The sequence below is a fragment of the Vombatus ursinus genome, unplaced genomic scaffold (genome assembly GCF_900497805.2).
Source record: "Vombatus ursinus unplaced genomic scaffold, bare-nosed wombat genome assembly UNPS02014801.1, whole genome shotgun sequence".
Lineage (NCBI taxonomy): Eukaryota > Metazoa > Chordata > Mammalia > Diprotodontia > Vombatidae > Vombatus > Vombatus ursinus.
In genome coordinates, this window is record NW_020954579.1 from 12,101,803 (window position 1) to 12,118,703 (window position 16,901).

A 16,901-nucleotide genomic window follows, 5' to 3' on the forward strand; every position below is an offset into this window, starting at 1 on the left:
ACAAGGAAGAACAGATTTTTCTTTATATGAGTTCTCTCATCTCACGCCTTATTATTTTAGACTTTGAAAGTGCCTGCTTTCCATCTAGGCATCTAATATAACTGAACTTGTATTTACCACCTTCCAGTACAGGGAAGAGGTCACAGCAGGGTCTACAACTTAATCTCCCTGCCCCTTAAATATAAGAATGCTGTGCGCTAGATATGAATAATAACAATTATGTTGGGTTTATATAAACAGCATGAGGATCTTACGGTGTGACTTAAACTCACTCTTTGCACTGGGGAAACTGGTTTTCTTCCTCTCACGGTTATTCCAAATACTCACACTTGGGACAGGCTTTATATAATAGTCTTAGGCTGAAAGACTTTAGTATTGTTTGGATGGAGAAAGCAGAGAGGTTTGTGGGATATAGCTCAGGTTGGGGTCTATATAGAGACAAATAAATTCAAACTACATAGCAGAAGTCCACAGAAGGAAAGGAATTAATGTTTCATTTGAGCATTTTTCAGAAAGGATAGTTCTCTGAGAAAGAGTTTTCCATATGCCCTGGCTTCTTGTTCACTCATCTTAGTAGATGTGTGAGCAGGGAACTGTAGAGCAACTAAATCCCCAAACCTTAGAACCAAATTAAGTTATGCTTTAGTTAAGTGAGCTAATGTGCTCCCAAACTACGTGGTTTAGGGCTTTTTGTTTGTTTGTTTAGGAATGAGTTCAGGAGTCATTGTTGAGAAGGTGGCAAAGGAGTACACCTGCAGAGAAACATGTACACTGTTGCCCGACACACTTAGAAATTAGAATTCTTAAGTATGTCATGGGGTTCAAAATTACCACAGTGCAGAGTGTAGGGCTTATTAATCAGTTTGTCTCCTTCAAAATATATAGAAGAAACTAGTATTTTTATTTGTCAGACTTAATTAAAGTCTGTGACTTTGATTGCATAATGAAATAAAGTAAATGTAGGTAAAATGTCAAGCCTTGTAGGTTTGAATTAGTTCCAAGCATGACCAGTTTAAAGCTGAACACAGACCATGGCCTATTGGAAATTTCCTGGAGAAAAATCACCACGTTTACATGAGTAAACTGCTTAGAACTGTGTTCACAGTTCTCCATATTGTTTAATCATTGTCAAAGCAGCCAATTACTCTTCCTGCTATGTGTCTTTGAACCATAGCCCAAAGGTCAAGTTTATCATTGAATCCTCACTGGTTTTTGGAACTAATGAACAGTCCCAGTTTTCCTCAACTATCAGAATTGGCCCAGACAGTGGAATAAGGGGTTGGTTTCATCTGGAACAGACTCCCAAGGTTGGCTATTAAGACAGAGTGACTTCCCTAAATTCAACAAACATTTATTAAGTACCTACTGTGTGCAAGGCTTGGTTATGTCACCTAATCTCTCAGTACCCCTGAGCATTTTTCAAAGATTATAAGTTACAGATAAGTTGTTGATTTGCTTTGCTGGACAGTTTCCATACTAGGAATTGCCTGTGCCAATGAAATCACAGGGTACAAGGGGGAAAAAAAGGTGCAAGGCATTCTTCCAAGCACTGTAGAATATTTGTTAAAGGAACTTCATGTCTACTCTGAACCTTCTTTTGGTCTGACCTAGTACTGCCAAAGCCTCTTCAAAAAGCAACGGTTTAGGGGCAGCTAGATGGCACAGAGGATAGAGTCAGGCCCAGCAAATGACCCTATAGAGATAGGCCCTGGAGTCAGGAGGACCTGAGTTCAAATCAAGCCTCAGACACATAACACTTACTAGGTATGTGACCCTGGCAAGTCACTTAACCCCATTGCCTAGCCAAACAAAACAAAACAAAAAAAAGCAATGGTTTAGTCTTAATGTGAATGGTAGTAATCAAAAATACTATAAGGAATGTTAGGAACTCTTGACTATAGGGTGCTTAGACACTACTGACGGTCCAGTTAAACACTTTTATAATATTCAATGATTCTTTTAAAACTTCTGGAATTTTTAGTAATCCTTACTTTAAAATTATAGAATAAGAACAAAAATTATTTCAAATTTAAACTTCTTCAGAATGGCCTAACTGCCCACCTTCTGCTCAGATATTTTACCTGGGGGGGGGAAATTTAACTCAGAGCAAATTATAGATCTCCACTGTAAAATTCCTTACATATCTGAAAACCTCTTCCAAGGGTGGGGGGAAAAAGTTATCAGGTCAAGGGGAAAGGTCAGGGACATCAGAGGCAGAGGAGGTAGCAGGATACTTGGGGCTTTACTGAATAGTTGAGACAGAAAAATAAGCTTATATACCAAGTTCTTGACAGTAAGATTCCAAGCATGGAACTACAAATAATTCAAAGCGTTACCTTTTTTTTTGTTTTGTTTTGTAATTTGCCAAATCCCAATTTAATATCAAATTACACCAACAGAAGAATGAGACAAACTATATATTTTACTTTAGGATTTGTGATTTTGTCAGTGTGGGCACTCCCTCTGCCAGGGCAGATCCAAGCCCCTCTACAACTTATCTGATGGTCTTGGAGGGTTGTTGTGGCCCCACAATTCATTGTTCTGAGGCCAACCTGAATTTAGCCAGGCTGTCCTTGGGCAACAGGTAGTCTGTCATTGGGTCTTTATTTTTTTTTTTAACATGTGTTTTTTAAAGCTTTGGGTTACAAATTTTCTCCCTTCCTCCCTCCGCATCCACCCTCATTGAAAAGGCAAGCATCTCGTTACAGGTTATAGATGTGTAGTCTTGGAAAACACTTCCATAGTAGTCCTGTTGTGAAAAACTAAGTATATTTCCCTTCATCCTATCCTACCCCCCATTTATTCTACTCTCTCTTTTGACCTTGTCCCTCCTCAGAAGTGTTTGCTTCTGATTATCCCCTCCCCCAATATGCCCTCCCCTCTATCAACCCCCTGCTCTCTTGTCCCCTTCCCCCCTTATTTTCTCAAAGGATTACCTTTAAAGCAGGATTTATTAAAATTGTATTTAACATAGAACAGAGCAGAATTCTTCATGTCAGAAAATTTCTTTGAGGACATAGAATATTTGCAACATATAACTAATATTATTTTGTTTTATTGTAGAATCTCAGCAACTTTGGAAAATGCCAGAGACTATCCTTAGAGGTCAAGCTAGGAGCGTCATGGAAGAAAATAGTATTTTCTAGCCTTAGAATCCTTTTGTTGTTCTTCATTTGTTTGTTTTTTTTTTTCTTTTTTTTTTTCTTCTCAGTCCAGTCAAACTCTTCGTGACCCCATTTGGGGTTTTCTTGGCAAAGATACTGGAATAGTTTGCCATTTTTTTCTCCAGCTCATTTTACAGATGAGCAAACTGAGGCAAACGGGGTCAAATGACTTGCCCAGAGTGACATAGCTAATAAGTGTCTGAGACCAGATTTGAAGTCAGAAGAGTCTTCTTGACTCTAAACCTGGAGCTGTCTCCATTGTGCTGCCTACCTGCCCATAATTCCATTAATACTTCTAAATTAAAGATTTTATTTTTTTAATAAAAGATTCTAAAGAGCTGTATAAATTCTTTAGTTAAGTTGGAATTTGATTATGTAGTGGAAAAGTAGTATGATGTAGTAGTTAAAAAGAAGAAGAAGACTTGGATTTGAGGCCTGACTTTCACAGTTTCTACCTAGTCATTTCACTTCTCTGATTTTTATCAATAAAATGGGGGAAATAGTATGCATATTACTTACCTCATAAGGCTGTTGTCACAAAAAACACGGGTGTAAAATGTATATAGAATGTTCATATGTGTGTATATTTGTAGATAGATAATACCTTAAAACACTATATATGTGTGTGTCTGTCTATGTTTGTCGTTCTGTATGTGTGTGAACTTATACAGAGTAAAGTGAGTGGAACCAAGATCACAATTTACATTATAGCAACAATATTGTAAAAATGAACAATTCTGAAAGACTTAAGAATGAATTAATGCCAATGATCAGCCCTGATTCCAGAGGGCATAATTTTGATGCTGCCAACCTCCTGACTAGATCTACAGAATGAGACATACATTTTTAAATGTGGCCAGTGTGGGGATTTGTTTTGCTTGACTTTGTGTATTTGTGGCATATGGTTTATTTTTTCCCCCAGGTTGGAAGGTGAGAGAGAATAGATGACTTGTTAAGTGAAAAAATAAAATTTAATTTGAAAAAGGAAACAGGAAACCCCCTCAAACCCAACTCATCGTCCTTGGCAAGGGAGTTGCAAAGTCAGGGAATGCCAAATAAGGTGATATATAGTGGGGACTCTGTGAACCCTGAGACCTCTATGGTCACTGTGAAGTCCTGGCATGAATCCTGAAATATTTAGTATAAAAGTGATGACACTGGTTGATGTAACTATTCGTATGCATCTAGGATAGGACGTAGACAAAGCAGATTAGTGTCTGATGGATCTATAACCATTAGGCAGAAGTGTGAGTGATGAATATATACATTCATGTATGTTTATACATATGTTTATGTATATGTGTGTATACATATACACACATATACATACACACATACCAATACTCTACCTGCCAAAAACTTCGATGCAGATGGCACTGACTATGAACATAGGCAAACGGTGAGCATGCATGAAATAGACTGGAGATATTGTTTTTATTGTATTCTAGTTCTATAGCCTAATAAAATTGGGAATAAATCTTATCAGTTAGATGACAAGGACTTCATACAATTTTTTGTCAATGATATCCTCAGCTCTGTATTGTACAACAATGTATTGTAGCTCAGTGCAAGAGGGTCATAAGAAAAATACTTTCATTCTTAAAGTCATTAAATGAAATAAGAATTGAAATTAGGGAATTAGAGTTACTTTAGTCTGAAGAAGGAAAAGCTGAAGAACCTGAAAGTATTGACAATTTATACTTAACCCAATCTTCAGAAGCGCTACCTATAATGAAAGAGATGACAAAAATAATACCAGTGTCTCAGTTGGTTTTGAAGAACTGCCATACTTAGAATAGAATTTTGAAAATCACTTTTTGAGTTTGATGGCCCAAATCCAACTAATAGACCAATTCTAGCAAAACATAATAGTTTGAAAAAGCTAGTTTCTCCTGTAACACAATAAAGGAATACATTCTTCTATAATATTTGATGATAGTTAAAAAAAATCAGGACCTGCACACACCAACACAACAGTACATGCTGTAGCCATATAGGTAGAGCTATCTAGAAATATTCCTAAGGACAGATGTCAAATACCATCATGGCAGAAGAGATTTGAGAAAGCTATTAAAGACCTGCAAAAAGACATGGAAAAATTAAATCAATATCTAGACAGTACATGCAGTAGAAAATTTGAATACTGTATTGCTTGATTAAAGGTACCGAGGAAGAAACATACAGGACAGAATTCAGAATACAAAAATGTATCTGAAAATCTTATACCCTTAATCTACAGTTCCTCCTTTGAAAAATGAGGAGTTAGATTATATGGCTTCAAGCTCTAAAACTATCATCCTCCAAACAAAAACAAAAATCAGAAGATTACAATGACATAGTCCATATAGTACAGAGAACAAAACAAACCATTCAGCATTAATCAAAAACTATACCATTGTTCAAGAAGCAAAGAAATTAGAAGAGAGAACCCCCTCCCAAAGAATAATGACAGTTAGCATTTAGATAGCATTTTCAGGTTTGCAGAGTGCTTTGCAAATGTTATCTCAGTTGGACCTGTGAGGAAGGTGCCATTGTTATCCAACTATTTTACAGGTAAGAAAAGTGAGACAAAGAAAGGATAAATAACTTGCCCAGGGTCACACTTTTAGTTAAATGAAACAGGGTGTGAAGCTGTTAGGAGTTCCTGACTCCAAGCTAAGTGCTCTATCCACTTTGCCACCCAACTGCAGAGGATGTGGAGAATTACTGATCATCTCCATGGCCTAAATAAGTCCAACATAATAAAAACAAAAGTTGGACCAAACACAAAGCAGATAACGTACACTGTTAATCTAATAAACAAAAGGACAGTTATGTCAAAGAAGGTGACTGAAAGTAGCTTCTCTGGGAGACTGGAAAATAATGGGTCCAGGTAAGGCCTCAAATACTTCACAATGAATCATAAATGGCTAGCAAAGCATTTTACTAGTTTCCTCTATGATGCAAACTTGATTTTGTCTCTTAACAGACAGCATCACATAATTATTACCAAAAGATGAAAATAGCAGTGACCTTCCAAAATAGGCCAATTAACATGTTTCTGTATTTCATTCCAAACATTCACAGCTTGTATTGCTCAAAAAACTCTATAAACATTAACAAGAAAACAGTGGAAGAACAAAAAGGATATGCCAAAAATTCCCAGGGGTGTAAAGAACAATTTACTATTGATTTTGTGATTATTGAACAAGTAAAGTACTAGTACTAAAAACAAGTACTAAAAGAACCACATATTTACACACCTTCATTGATTATAGCAAAGCTTTTGCTTCCATTCCTCACTTATGGTTTGATCATGTGTTGTAAACATATAAAATAAATCCAAATATAGTGACAATAATAGAGTATTTGATATCCACATATTAAAAAACCATTCTCTGTTTAAAATACCAACACAATAATTAGCTAATCAGCAGGTATTTATTAAGTATTTAATAATGTCAAGAGTAATTGACATAAAATATGGCATTTTTTAGAAAAGTAGTTTAATCCTACTATGTTTCTGCCAAGCTTAAATCCATTTTCAGCACTCCTAAATAGAACTGAGTATATGGATTTCAAGTCAAAGGAGTTATACCAAAACATCACATTAGTGACTTGATGCACACGGATGACATCAAGTTATATATGACTCTTCTGAAAAGCACATTAAACTGCTGCTTCATATCATGGAAACTTTTCCTAATTATATCAAAATCTGACTTGGACATGATAAGTATAACATTTTGTGCACCACATAAGAATAGATACTGAAGGGTTTGAGTTTGAATGTGGTAGTCAAGTCAAACTAATAAATGAAGGTGATAATTAAAACCAAGCAAGATAGGTTGTGCCTAAGAAAAAAGCTGAGGCTTCTTGTGTAAGACTATCATCCTAAAGTAAAAGCTTAATTAAAAGGAAAAACACTTAAAGTACTTAATATCTCCACAATACCAGTCCATGTATACTTTTGACATGGTAAATGGACCACAATATATCTCCAAACAAAAATTTGAATGTTGTTAATGAAGTACAAAGCTCATCACCCCTAGGCTGCTAGAAAAAGATTAACAATCCCTTGACAAAAAGGAGAAAGAGGATTAGCAGACATTAGAGCACATGGTAAACAAATTAAAAACACAGAAATACTTTTGGAGCAAATAGACCTCTCTTCACAAAGCAACAGTAAAGGTTAATAACAGGATTTGTCGAACTTGAGCCAAAGTAGGTATATCTCTGGGTAGAACCTATGAAGTGGCTAAGATCCAAGGAGGGAATTAAAAGACCCTCCATGGGAGAGATCCACGTGTGCTCAGCCAAAAATACGTCAACAAAGAAGCATTGAAAAATTGGCTACGTTCTGGAGATTTGTTTATAGAAATAAGAGAGGCTTATGGTAATTCAGAATCAGATCACTGCCACCAGAAATTACAAAAAGTTATATTCAAGAAGCCTAAAGTTGTTAATCAGAGTAGATTATAAAATGAAGTAATGAAAACTGCATATGTCACTTCAGATTGGGGGGGTGTGGGGAAATACCTACTGGATACGAAAATATATGATCTAGTAACTAGAATCCTATACTAAGAGCTTGGTACCTTTTTTAAAAAAAAAACTAACAGATAAAACCTTATACTACAAACACAAGCTATATAATACACTTTAGAATTTAACAGACAGATTACTCTGGAACCAGAGCATCATTGCCAGCAGAACTGTTTGTTGCCCACAGCTGTTTGGGTATAATATTGAATAACAAAAATTCAAGAATAGTTTTTTAGTTGATGCTACTGTACTGAATTTTCATAAAATACAAACTACATGAAATTAGAAACTTTAAAAAATATAGAGAATTAGTGAAAGAAATTAAAACCATGTGGGAACAAGGCATGTAATGTCTTTATCTTCCATCTTTCAGTAGAGTTGTCCGAAAGATGTTTTGACCGACTCTACAAAAGAAAAACTTACATACCAATGCTCTTATCCAATCACAAAAACATTATTTTATCTACCTGCCTGAGAATTCACAAAATATTAAATATAAAAGAATTATAGCAGGATAGCAACTTATCCTCAGACCATTTCTTGCTGAACCTCACCAAAAAAGATGAGACTAATGAGATAACCGTGAGAGAATAATAATACATTTGTAGGTGTAAGGTTGCAGAATGCCCTCTTCACTGCCACCTTGCAGGGTGTGTATCATAAATATTATCATTACTATTTAGAGATGAGAATATTCATCTCAGAAAACTCACTTTAAGCCAGCCTCAGAAAAGTTAAGTGAGTTGCCCAGTGTCAAAAGACTTCTAAGTAGCTAATTTAAAACTTAAACCCAAGTACTAACTCCCAAGTCCAGTGTTCCTTCAACCATGCTATACTTCTGATACTATAAGTTTGCAGCGTAGTAGTTTTTTTTTTTAAACATGTTTATTAAACCACAACATTTTAGTACCTAAGCGCTTCTGTTTCTCAGAATTTGGTTTTTTAGTTTGGCCTAACCTGCAACTCTAGCTGCTTATTGGACTTCTTGTACTGCATGTCCCGCAGGCATCTTAAGCTCAACAGAACAAAAATTGAATCCATTATCTTTCCCTCCCCAAACCTTCCCCTCTTCTTAACCTCCCTGTTATTGTCAAGAGCATCACCATCCTATCAGTCATCTGGCCTCAAAACCTAGGTATGATCCTCAACTACTCACTTTCTCTCGGCTCCCATGTTTAATCAGTGGCTAAGTTCTGTCAGTTCTACCTTTGCAGTAGCCCTGGTAGATGTCCCTTCGTCTGACACTGCCACCACCCTTCATGCTCAGACTATTACATTAGCCTTTTGACTGGCTTCCCTACTTAAAGTCTGTCCCTACCTCAGTCCATCCTCTACTTGACTATCAAATTGATCTTCCTAAAGTGCTAGTTTGACCATGTCTCCTTTCTATTCAATAAACTCCAGTGGCATCCCCATGAATGCCAGTGCCTTCTTTCTGTTGATTATCTCCTATATATGTATGTGCATAGATGTCTGCATATTGTCTCCCCATTAGACTGTGAGCTCCTTGAGAGGAGGGACTATTGTTTTGTTTTTTTTCTTTCTTTGTAATCTCAATACTTGGCACATAGTAAACACTTTAATGCTTATTAGTTTGACTTACAGTTGTTAGTTACCATGCATGTGAAATGGTTTTACTTTGTTCTTGGTGGTCTAAGCTTAGAGATGAAGTGAGTATCCGTAGTTTTTTTGAGAGATCCTCACAGATTATGATTTTAACAAGTTTGTATAAAAGACTCTTTACTTGATTTTTCTCTTATTCATTTTTTCCTATTTGTTTTGTTTCAGCTACTTTGACAAGCTATTCTGAAAATGTGGAACGGACAAAGTATGGTGGGGAAAGCAGTAAAGAACTAGCATCTGGAGGAAATCTGAAACCTTGGCAGTCTCAAAAATCCAGCATGGATTCGTGTTTATACCGAGTAGATGAAAACATGACAGCCTCTACCTATAGTCTTAACAAGATCCCAGAAAGGAATCTGGAAACAGTTCTGTCCCAATCAGTACAATCTATTCCACTTTACCTGATGCCACGGCCAAATTCGGTAGCAGGTAAGGTTTTTTAAAAATCTAGTAATTTCTGTTTCCTAGATTCAACTGAGATAGAAATAAACTCTGTACCATCAGTATTTATATTTTTCCATCCATTTTGGGGGTTTGGATGTGTGTGCACATGTGTGTGTGTATTTGTATTTACATAAGTACATTTGCATATATATTTTGCATCTATTTTGGGAAGCAGCATCTTCCTAAGATGATGTACCTTTGCCTACAAAAGCAGTGAAAATAGTTAATATCAGAAGCAATACTTGTCCAGGTCCAAACCTGGAGACCAGGTTATAAAAGGTTTTAAATGTCAAAAAGAGGATTTTATATTTTATTCTGGACGTAATAAAGAGCTGTTAGAGTTTATTGAATAAGAGGATGACATGGTCAGTCCTGTACTTTGGAGAGATCAATTTAACAACTGTGGGGAATGGACTGGAGTGGGGAGAGATTTGAGACAGAGAGACCAACCAAAAGTGTGTTGAAAAAGGCCAGTCATGAGGTGATGAGGACTTGTATCAGGGTGGTGACAGTGTCAGAAGAAAAAAGGGGATATGTAGGAGAGATGTTATAAAGTTGTAACTAATAAGACTTGACAATTCATTGGATTTAGAAGGTGAGAGAAAATGAGGAGTGAAGGATGATACATACATTTCAAGACTGGGTGACTGAGAGGATAGTGGTACCTTCAATAGTAATAGGGACATTCAGAAGAGAGGGGCATTTGGGGTGAAAGATAATGAGTTCAGTTTTGGACATACTTAGTTTGTGTCTACAGGACATACAGTTTAATCCAGCTGGCAGATGGAGATGTAAGATTAGAGATCAGGAAAATAGGTTTGAGAAATATCAATGTAAATGAATCTTTGGAAGCTCATGAAATCACCAAGTGAAATAGTATAAAGGGATAAAAGAAAAGGGACCAGGAGAGAGCCCTAGGGATTACCCACCTTTAGCAGGAGTGATTTGGATGAAGATCCAGCAAAGATAACTGAAAAGGAGCACTCAGACAGGTAGGAAGAAAACCAGGAAAAAGTAATGCCATGAAAACCTAGAAAGAAGAGAATACAAGGAAAAGAAGGCAATAGTATCAAAGGCTGCAGAGAGGTCAAGGAGGATGAAGATTGAGAAAAGGCCATTCGATTTGACAACTTAGAGATCATTGATAACTTTGGAGAAAACAGTTTCAGTCTAACGATCAAGTCCGAAGCCAGACTGCAGAGAGTTAAGGATGGGAAGAGAAAAGAAATGAAGGTACCAACTGTATACGGCCTTCTCAGGAAATGTAGCCGCAAAAGGGAGAAGAGATCTAGGATAATAGCCAGCAAGTATAGAAAGATCAAGTGAAAGAGAAGAAGCCAGTAGACAGGGAGTGATTGAAAATAAGTCAGAAAGTGGGGATGACAGGATGGAATGTGGGATCACTTATGTAGATAGAGGAGTTTGCCTTGGCAAGACGGAGCCACCTCTTCATGTGGGCCAGGGGTGAAGGAAAAGATGAGAGGGAGGATAAAGTGGAAAGAACTCTGTCTCTGGAGTCTGAAGTTTGGCTTCTGACTCTGCCACTTATTGGGCCTGGTCATTTAAACCTGTGTCTGCCTCAGTTTTCTCATCTGTAAAATGGAAATAATAATAGCACCTACCTCCTCTCAGGATTGTTTTTGAGAATTAAATGAGATAATTGTAGAACACTTGATGCAGTGCCTGGCACAAAGTGCTAGGTAAATGTTAGTTATTACTATGACGACGACAATGATGATGACACTGGACAAATTACTTTCATTCTTTGGGCCTGTTTTTTCATCAGTAAAATGAGTAGATTGGACTCATTAAGTTATCTCTAAGCTCCTTTCCAGCTCTGAGTCTCCTCTTTCTCATCTAACTTTGATCTAAACCTGAAGGAGCATGTGCTTTGGACTTTTTTCTAGAGGAGATTCAGGAAATGTATATGAAGCAGCATTTTGGGGGGTGGAAGTGGGTAAGAGAGGGAGAGAATGTTAAATAGATCTTTTTAGTGAGGTATGCTTTAACCCAAATCATTGCTGACAATTGAGGAAAACACCCAACTTACCAGAAGCTCAGACATTCCAGAAGCTTGAGATTTCCAGAATGCCCTGAGAGAGGAGTCAAAAGGTTCCTCCATTTCTAAAGTGCAACACAAATGCTGCTGCCAGTTTCTGTTGTGGAAGAGTGGTACAGAAAGTTAAATGATTAGCGTTATTATTCTTTAGCACACAAACAGATTTACTATCAGTATGTTGTCAGGAGTTTGGTCATGCTGACATTTTTAAAATGCACAATGGAAATGTAACTGCAAAAGCCATAGTTGGGTTTTTCTCTTGTTGAGCAGGGAAAATCCTGGGTAGGTTTATCTCATTGATTAAGGATATGGGGGTGGGGGGGGCACGGATATTCTTTTACACTAGTCAATAGCTTTCATTTCCAAACTGTAATTGTGAATGATCCTTAGATGGTTTAATGAGACTGCTCTTCTTATACTTGTTTCTCTTTCTCAACCTTTCCAAATTATTACTCTCAGTTATGGCCTCCTGAAGACCCATCATCCTCTGTCTTCTTTCATGATGATGGGAACAAATACTCAAGAAATTCAGTTATTGCAGGGTGGCTACCCACTTTAAGAGGGATTCATTGTTACATGGAGACTGTGAGCTCTTTCTTTAGTATCTCCAAATCCCCAGCAATAGTAGCAAATTAGTGGAATTCAATTCAACAACCAATTATTGAGCAAGTACTTTGTGCCAGGCTACTGCTAAATACTTAGGATACAAAGTCAAAAATAAAATAATCCCTACCCTCAAAGAGCTGGAGGGAAATAACATGTACACACAATTATATACGAAGTAAATGCAAAGTAATTCTGGGGAGATCAGTCCTCTTGTATGAAGTGGCACTTGAGGTGTGCTTTATAGGAAAATAGGAATTGGGGTGGGAGAAGGAGGACAAGAAGAGAGAACATTCCTGGCATGGCATCTGAAAATGTTACAATCCATAGCATCCTGTTGGAAGATGAGCATGTACATCTCTCCTGGCAACTAACTTGGGAATGATAAGTATCAGCCTGAATCGTTAAAAGTAGATCAGTTCCCTTTGTAACTAAACTACTATGAAATTACCAAGAAAGCTCACATTGTGCTGTTTTAGACAACAATAACCATTCTGTGGAGGAAGACAGGGCTTTGATACAAGGATTGAGTTGCCAGCAATGTTGTAGGATCACACACTTAGAGCTAGAAGGAAATTTAAAGATAAATTAGTCCAAACCCTCACTTTTCAGATGAGGAAACTAAGACCTGAAGTGTCGAGCAATTTTCCTAAGGTCATTTAGGTAGTAAATAGAAGATTTGGGTTTCAAATCTAATTCTTCTAAGTTTGATCCAGCACCCTTTCCATTGAACTATTCTGGTTCTCATTGAGGGTATCATGTATGTGCATCACTTCTTATGAGCAAGCCACCGCTGTAAAAACACAGCAACTTACTTAGACTCACTGTATATCTTTCCATTGCCCTTTGGGTCACCTATAATTTTAATTCTTCTGTAATTATAACTTTCAGTGATCCACAGCCCTATCATATCACCAAGAGAATAATGAAATTAAAAATACAGGCTCTTGTTGTGCAAGAAGCTTGGCTTTTCTAAAAGCATTGCACAATTTTTCAAATGTGGCTCAAGCAGTTCTGTGCCTCTTCAAACCTTGGCCAAGCTCCTTTTCCATCTCCATTGTTTGTCCAAGATGTGTGTGTGTGTGTGTGTGTGTGTGTGTATAAAAAATGATAGAGTAGCTCCATTGACTTCCTATCCAATTCCATGTCATGACATAATCTAGGCAACATATATTCTCTGTCTACTTTTTTTTTTTTCCTATTTGTGTTGCTAGGTTGATCTTTTTTGAATGCTTCTGAATCTCATTGAGAAGCTCCTATGCTATTGATGTAATCAGCATAATGTCATTTGCAAACACTTGGAAACTCATCATCTGTAAAGTCTCTCTTCTGTTTGGCCTTTGTGCAGGATATCTGTTATGGCATAGGTCAACACCTTGGGGTGAGCATGTCTACCTGTTTTATGCCTCACTTAAGTAACGATCAGAGGTGACTATAAAGAGAGGATTTACATCCACTCTCAAGCAACTTTTTATTTTAAAACAAGGTTTTGGTTTTGGTTTTTTTTTTTGCCAAAACGCATATTAAAAAATCATTGACTAAAATTATTTAGGATATTATAGGATTATTTTAACAGAAAATTATACTTGAAACATAATTCCATAGAATGAAAACTGCCAAATTATTGACCATTCAACCAATGTTGTTATCTTAACAATGACCTTCCTTTAAAAATTGAACACAAATAGTTCATATGTCATTTCATAAAATAAAATATCACTGAACTGAAGCTTTGGAAAGGGAACAATTTTCAATACATCCCAAAGTCTCTAGATGGATCTTAATAAGACATCTCTAAAACACTTGAGATGTTCAGTTCAGCTGTTTGCTCACTATAATAAAGCCCCCTTGTATTTACTTCACAACCAACTCTTAAGTTCCAGTCTCTTTTCATTATATTTTCCTGGTACCCCTGTGCATCTTCCCTGATTCCCACTTAGCCAAAGACCTTTACTCCAATTCAGCCACTTGGCTGATTCTTCTTCCCTTCTGTACCACCAGCAGGCTATTGAATTTGATCTATTAGTAAACAGTTACCACTTAGTTGCTAGCATGGAGAGTGAGCTGGAAAAAGGATCATTTCAGTCCATCAAAGCATGACTTTTCTCTTGTATTTGAGGTCAGAAAGTCAGAGAGCATTGCAGCAAGGCAGAGTAGTCCATGGACATGTTGTAAAAGTAGACAAAAATGACAACTTTGCCATCCAGACCCACGTATTTGGGAATTAAGTCTGTGGGGTCATTAGTTACAGGCTGTCTCTCCTTTGCCCTGTCCTTTATTTGTACCTCTGAATTTTCCCAAGTATTTATTCATACCTCCAGATTTACTCTAGAAGTGAGATATTTAAGATTGGAGGTTACTCTCAACTGAGCCTGGCCTCTTGAACCCTCTTTGGTTCAATCTTATACCCTCAGAGTTAGACCACCAACTGAGCCAACTTCAGAGAAAAGGAGTTGTGACAGCATGACAGCTTTTGTCAGGTAAAGAAATTTGCAGACTCCCATTGGACCTCATAGAGCCACAATCACTAAAAACCCATATGGTAACCTTGCAGGCAAAAATTATGCTTCCCGTGCTCCCACCACAACATCTCTCTTTAAAATAATATGGTTAGCACAGCAAATAGCAAAATGCTTGTATGCTTCTGCAATGTAGGTCACTCGGTTCAGGTGAGTGGTAAAAAGTGAATTATTTTTAAGCTTGTGTGACCCACAGAGGGCAGTATCAACTGGGTTTGGTTATTAATATAAAATGATCATCTTTTACTGTTTCACAATTAACTGATAAAGAAGATATAAGATCTTAACATGTTTATTTGTTGATTACCAAAACAAAAAAAAAAGTAAGGTAATCTTTTCATACCTTTTTTATCAATTCACTAGCCCATTTAGTACAGAGACTTTTCTAATTCATCCCTCCTCAAGGCTTTCCCATCCCCTCCCCCTACTCCCAACTAAGAACTTTGCTGCATAGTTCAATGAAAAAAAAATTGAGGCCATTCACCAAGAGCTCCCTCTTCTCCTTTCTTCATTTCCTATCACTCAGATAATATCTCTTCTTCATCCTCTTTCATCCCTGTCTCACATGAAAAGGTGGCACTTCTTGTCAAAGACAAGTTCCTCTAAGTGCATAAGTAACCCCATTGCATCCTATCTTCTCCAAGAAATTGCCCAGAGTTGAATAGGAAGTGGAGGAGAGATTGGGCTGAATTGCTTTGAGGAAATTTCAGAGCTCCTTTCCTAACCCCAGGCTTCCCATGAAACCCATCATTTCATTGCCAACATTCTATTGGTATTGCCAAATGGCAGGAAAACATGAAACTCTGTTGCCTCCAAAAACTAAAATAACACAAAGAAAGCAATGTTGGGTGTGAGAAGGCTATAATATATACCCCTTAAAAAAAAAGGAACTCTAAAAGAAGAATGGGAGAAAAAGACATCATCAGGTAATTTTATGAAAAGAAGGTAAAGACAAGAATTCATGACAAGAACAAGAGGTATCAAGTGGACAACCACAATGTCATGAAAAAAACAAGAAAGAACTCCAGCACCCTGGGTGGACCCTTTGTAGAGAACTTTGGAGAGGACGTGGATAAATGTGGCATAGGATGGTCAAGTATGTGTGGATTGAAATCTGTCGTTGGAATAAATGGAAATCAAAGAAATCACAGATCTTTTAATTATGATAATGATGATAATGAAAACTTACATGTAAATAACACTTTCAGGCTGGCACAGTGTTTTAAATAAATTTACCTCATTTGATCCTCACAACAGCCCTCTGAAGTAGTTGCTATTATTATTCTATTTTACAAATGAGGAAACTGAAGTGCAGAGAATTGTGATTTGGCTTGAGTTACTCAACTGCTAAATAGCAGAGACAGGATTTGAATCCAGATCTATGTGACTCAGTAGTCCAGTATTCTTTCAATTTACTCCACACTACCTTAGCTTTCTGCAGAAATTAGAATCCACAGAGCTCTGTAGTTTTTGTAGTATAAGCCATGTTTATTATTATTGAATAAAATTTGGTGATATAAGAAAAGCCAAATCTTGCTTTTCCATGTTTAGGCTTGTCAGGCCTTTCACTCAACTAGAAATACAATGCTGTTTTTAAAAAATGGAAATCTTAAGGAACTTTTCCCCCAAACCCTTACTTGGCAGCTAAATCCATTTGACTTGATACGTACCCCAGCCAAATGACTATATTGTAAATCTCTTGTATAAACCTATGAAGAGAAATTGTTTGAAGCTTTTATGCAGGCCAGTTGTGGAAACAGTCCTATGGTATATTTCATATGACCTCTTGAGGAACCTGTGTGACAGTCAACTGATGATGACTCTGCATAGAGGATAAAAAGTGAATAAGTAATTCTGTGGTACAGTTGGGAAAGACAATGATTGTCTTTCTGGCATTTGCTAGCCTGGAAGAATAATAATAAATTGGCTAGAAATTAAAAGAAGGGAACAGAAGTAAGATTTGTG

At 37.0% G+C, this 16,901-nt stretch overlaps 1 protein-coding gene across 8 annotated transcripts in view; it reads left to right on the plus strand.

Moving 5' to 3' along the window:
* The window catches only part of TANC2 (tetratricopeptide repeat, ankyrin repeat and coiled-coil containing 2), a 519,058-nt gene that overhangs the window by 334,541 nt on the left and 167,616 nt on the right, over positions 1 to 16,901 (plus strand). For all 8 annotated transcript variants that reach the window (XM_027872925.1, XM_027872927.1, XM_027872928.1 and 5 more), the window contains one exon: positions 9,477 to 9,740. In XM_027872925.1, the coding sequence (XP_027728726.1) occupies positions 9,477 to 9,740 (264 nt within the window). The remainder of the gene's footprint in view (positions 1 to 9,476; positions 9,741 to 16,901) is intronic.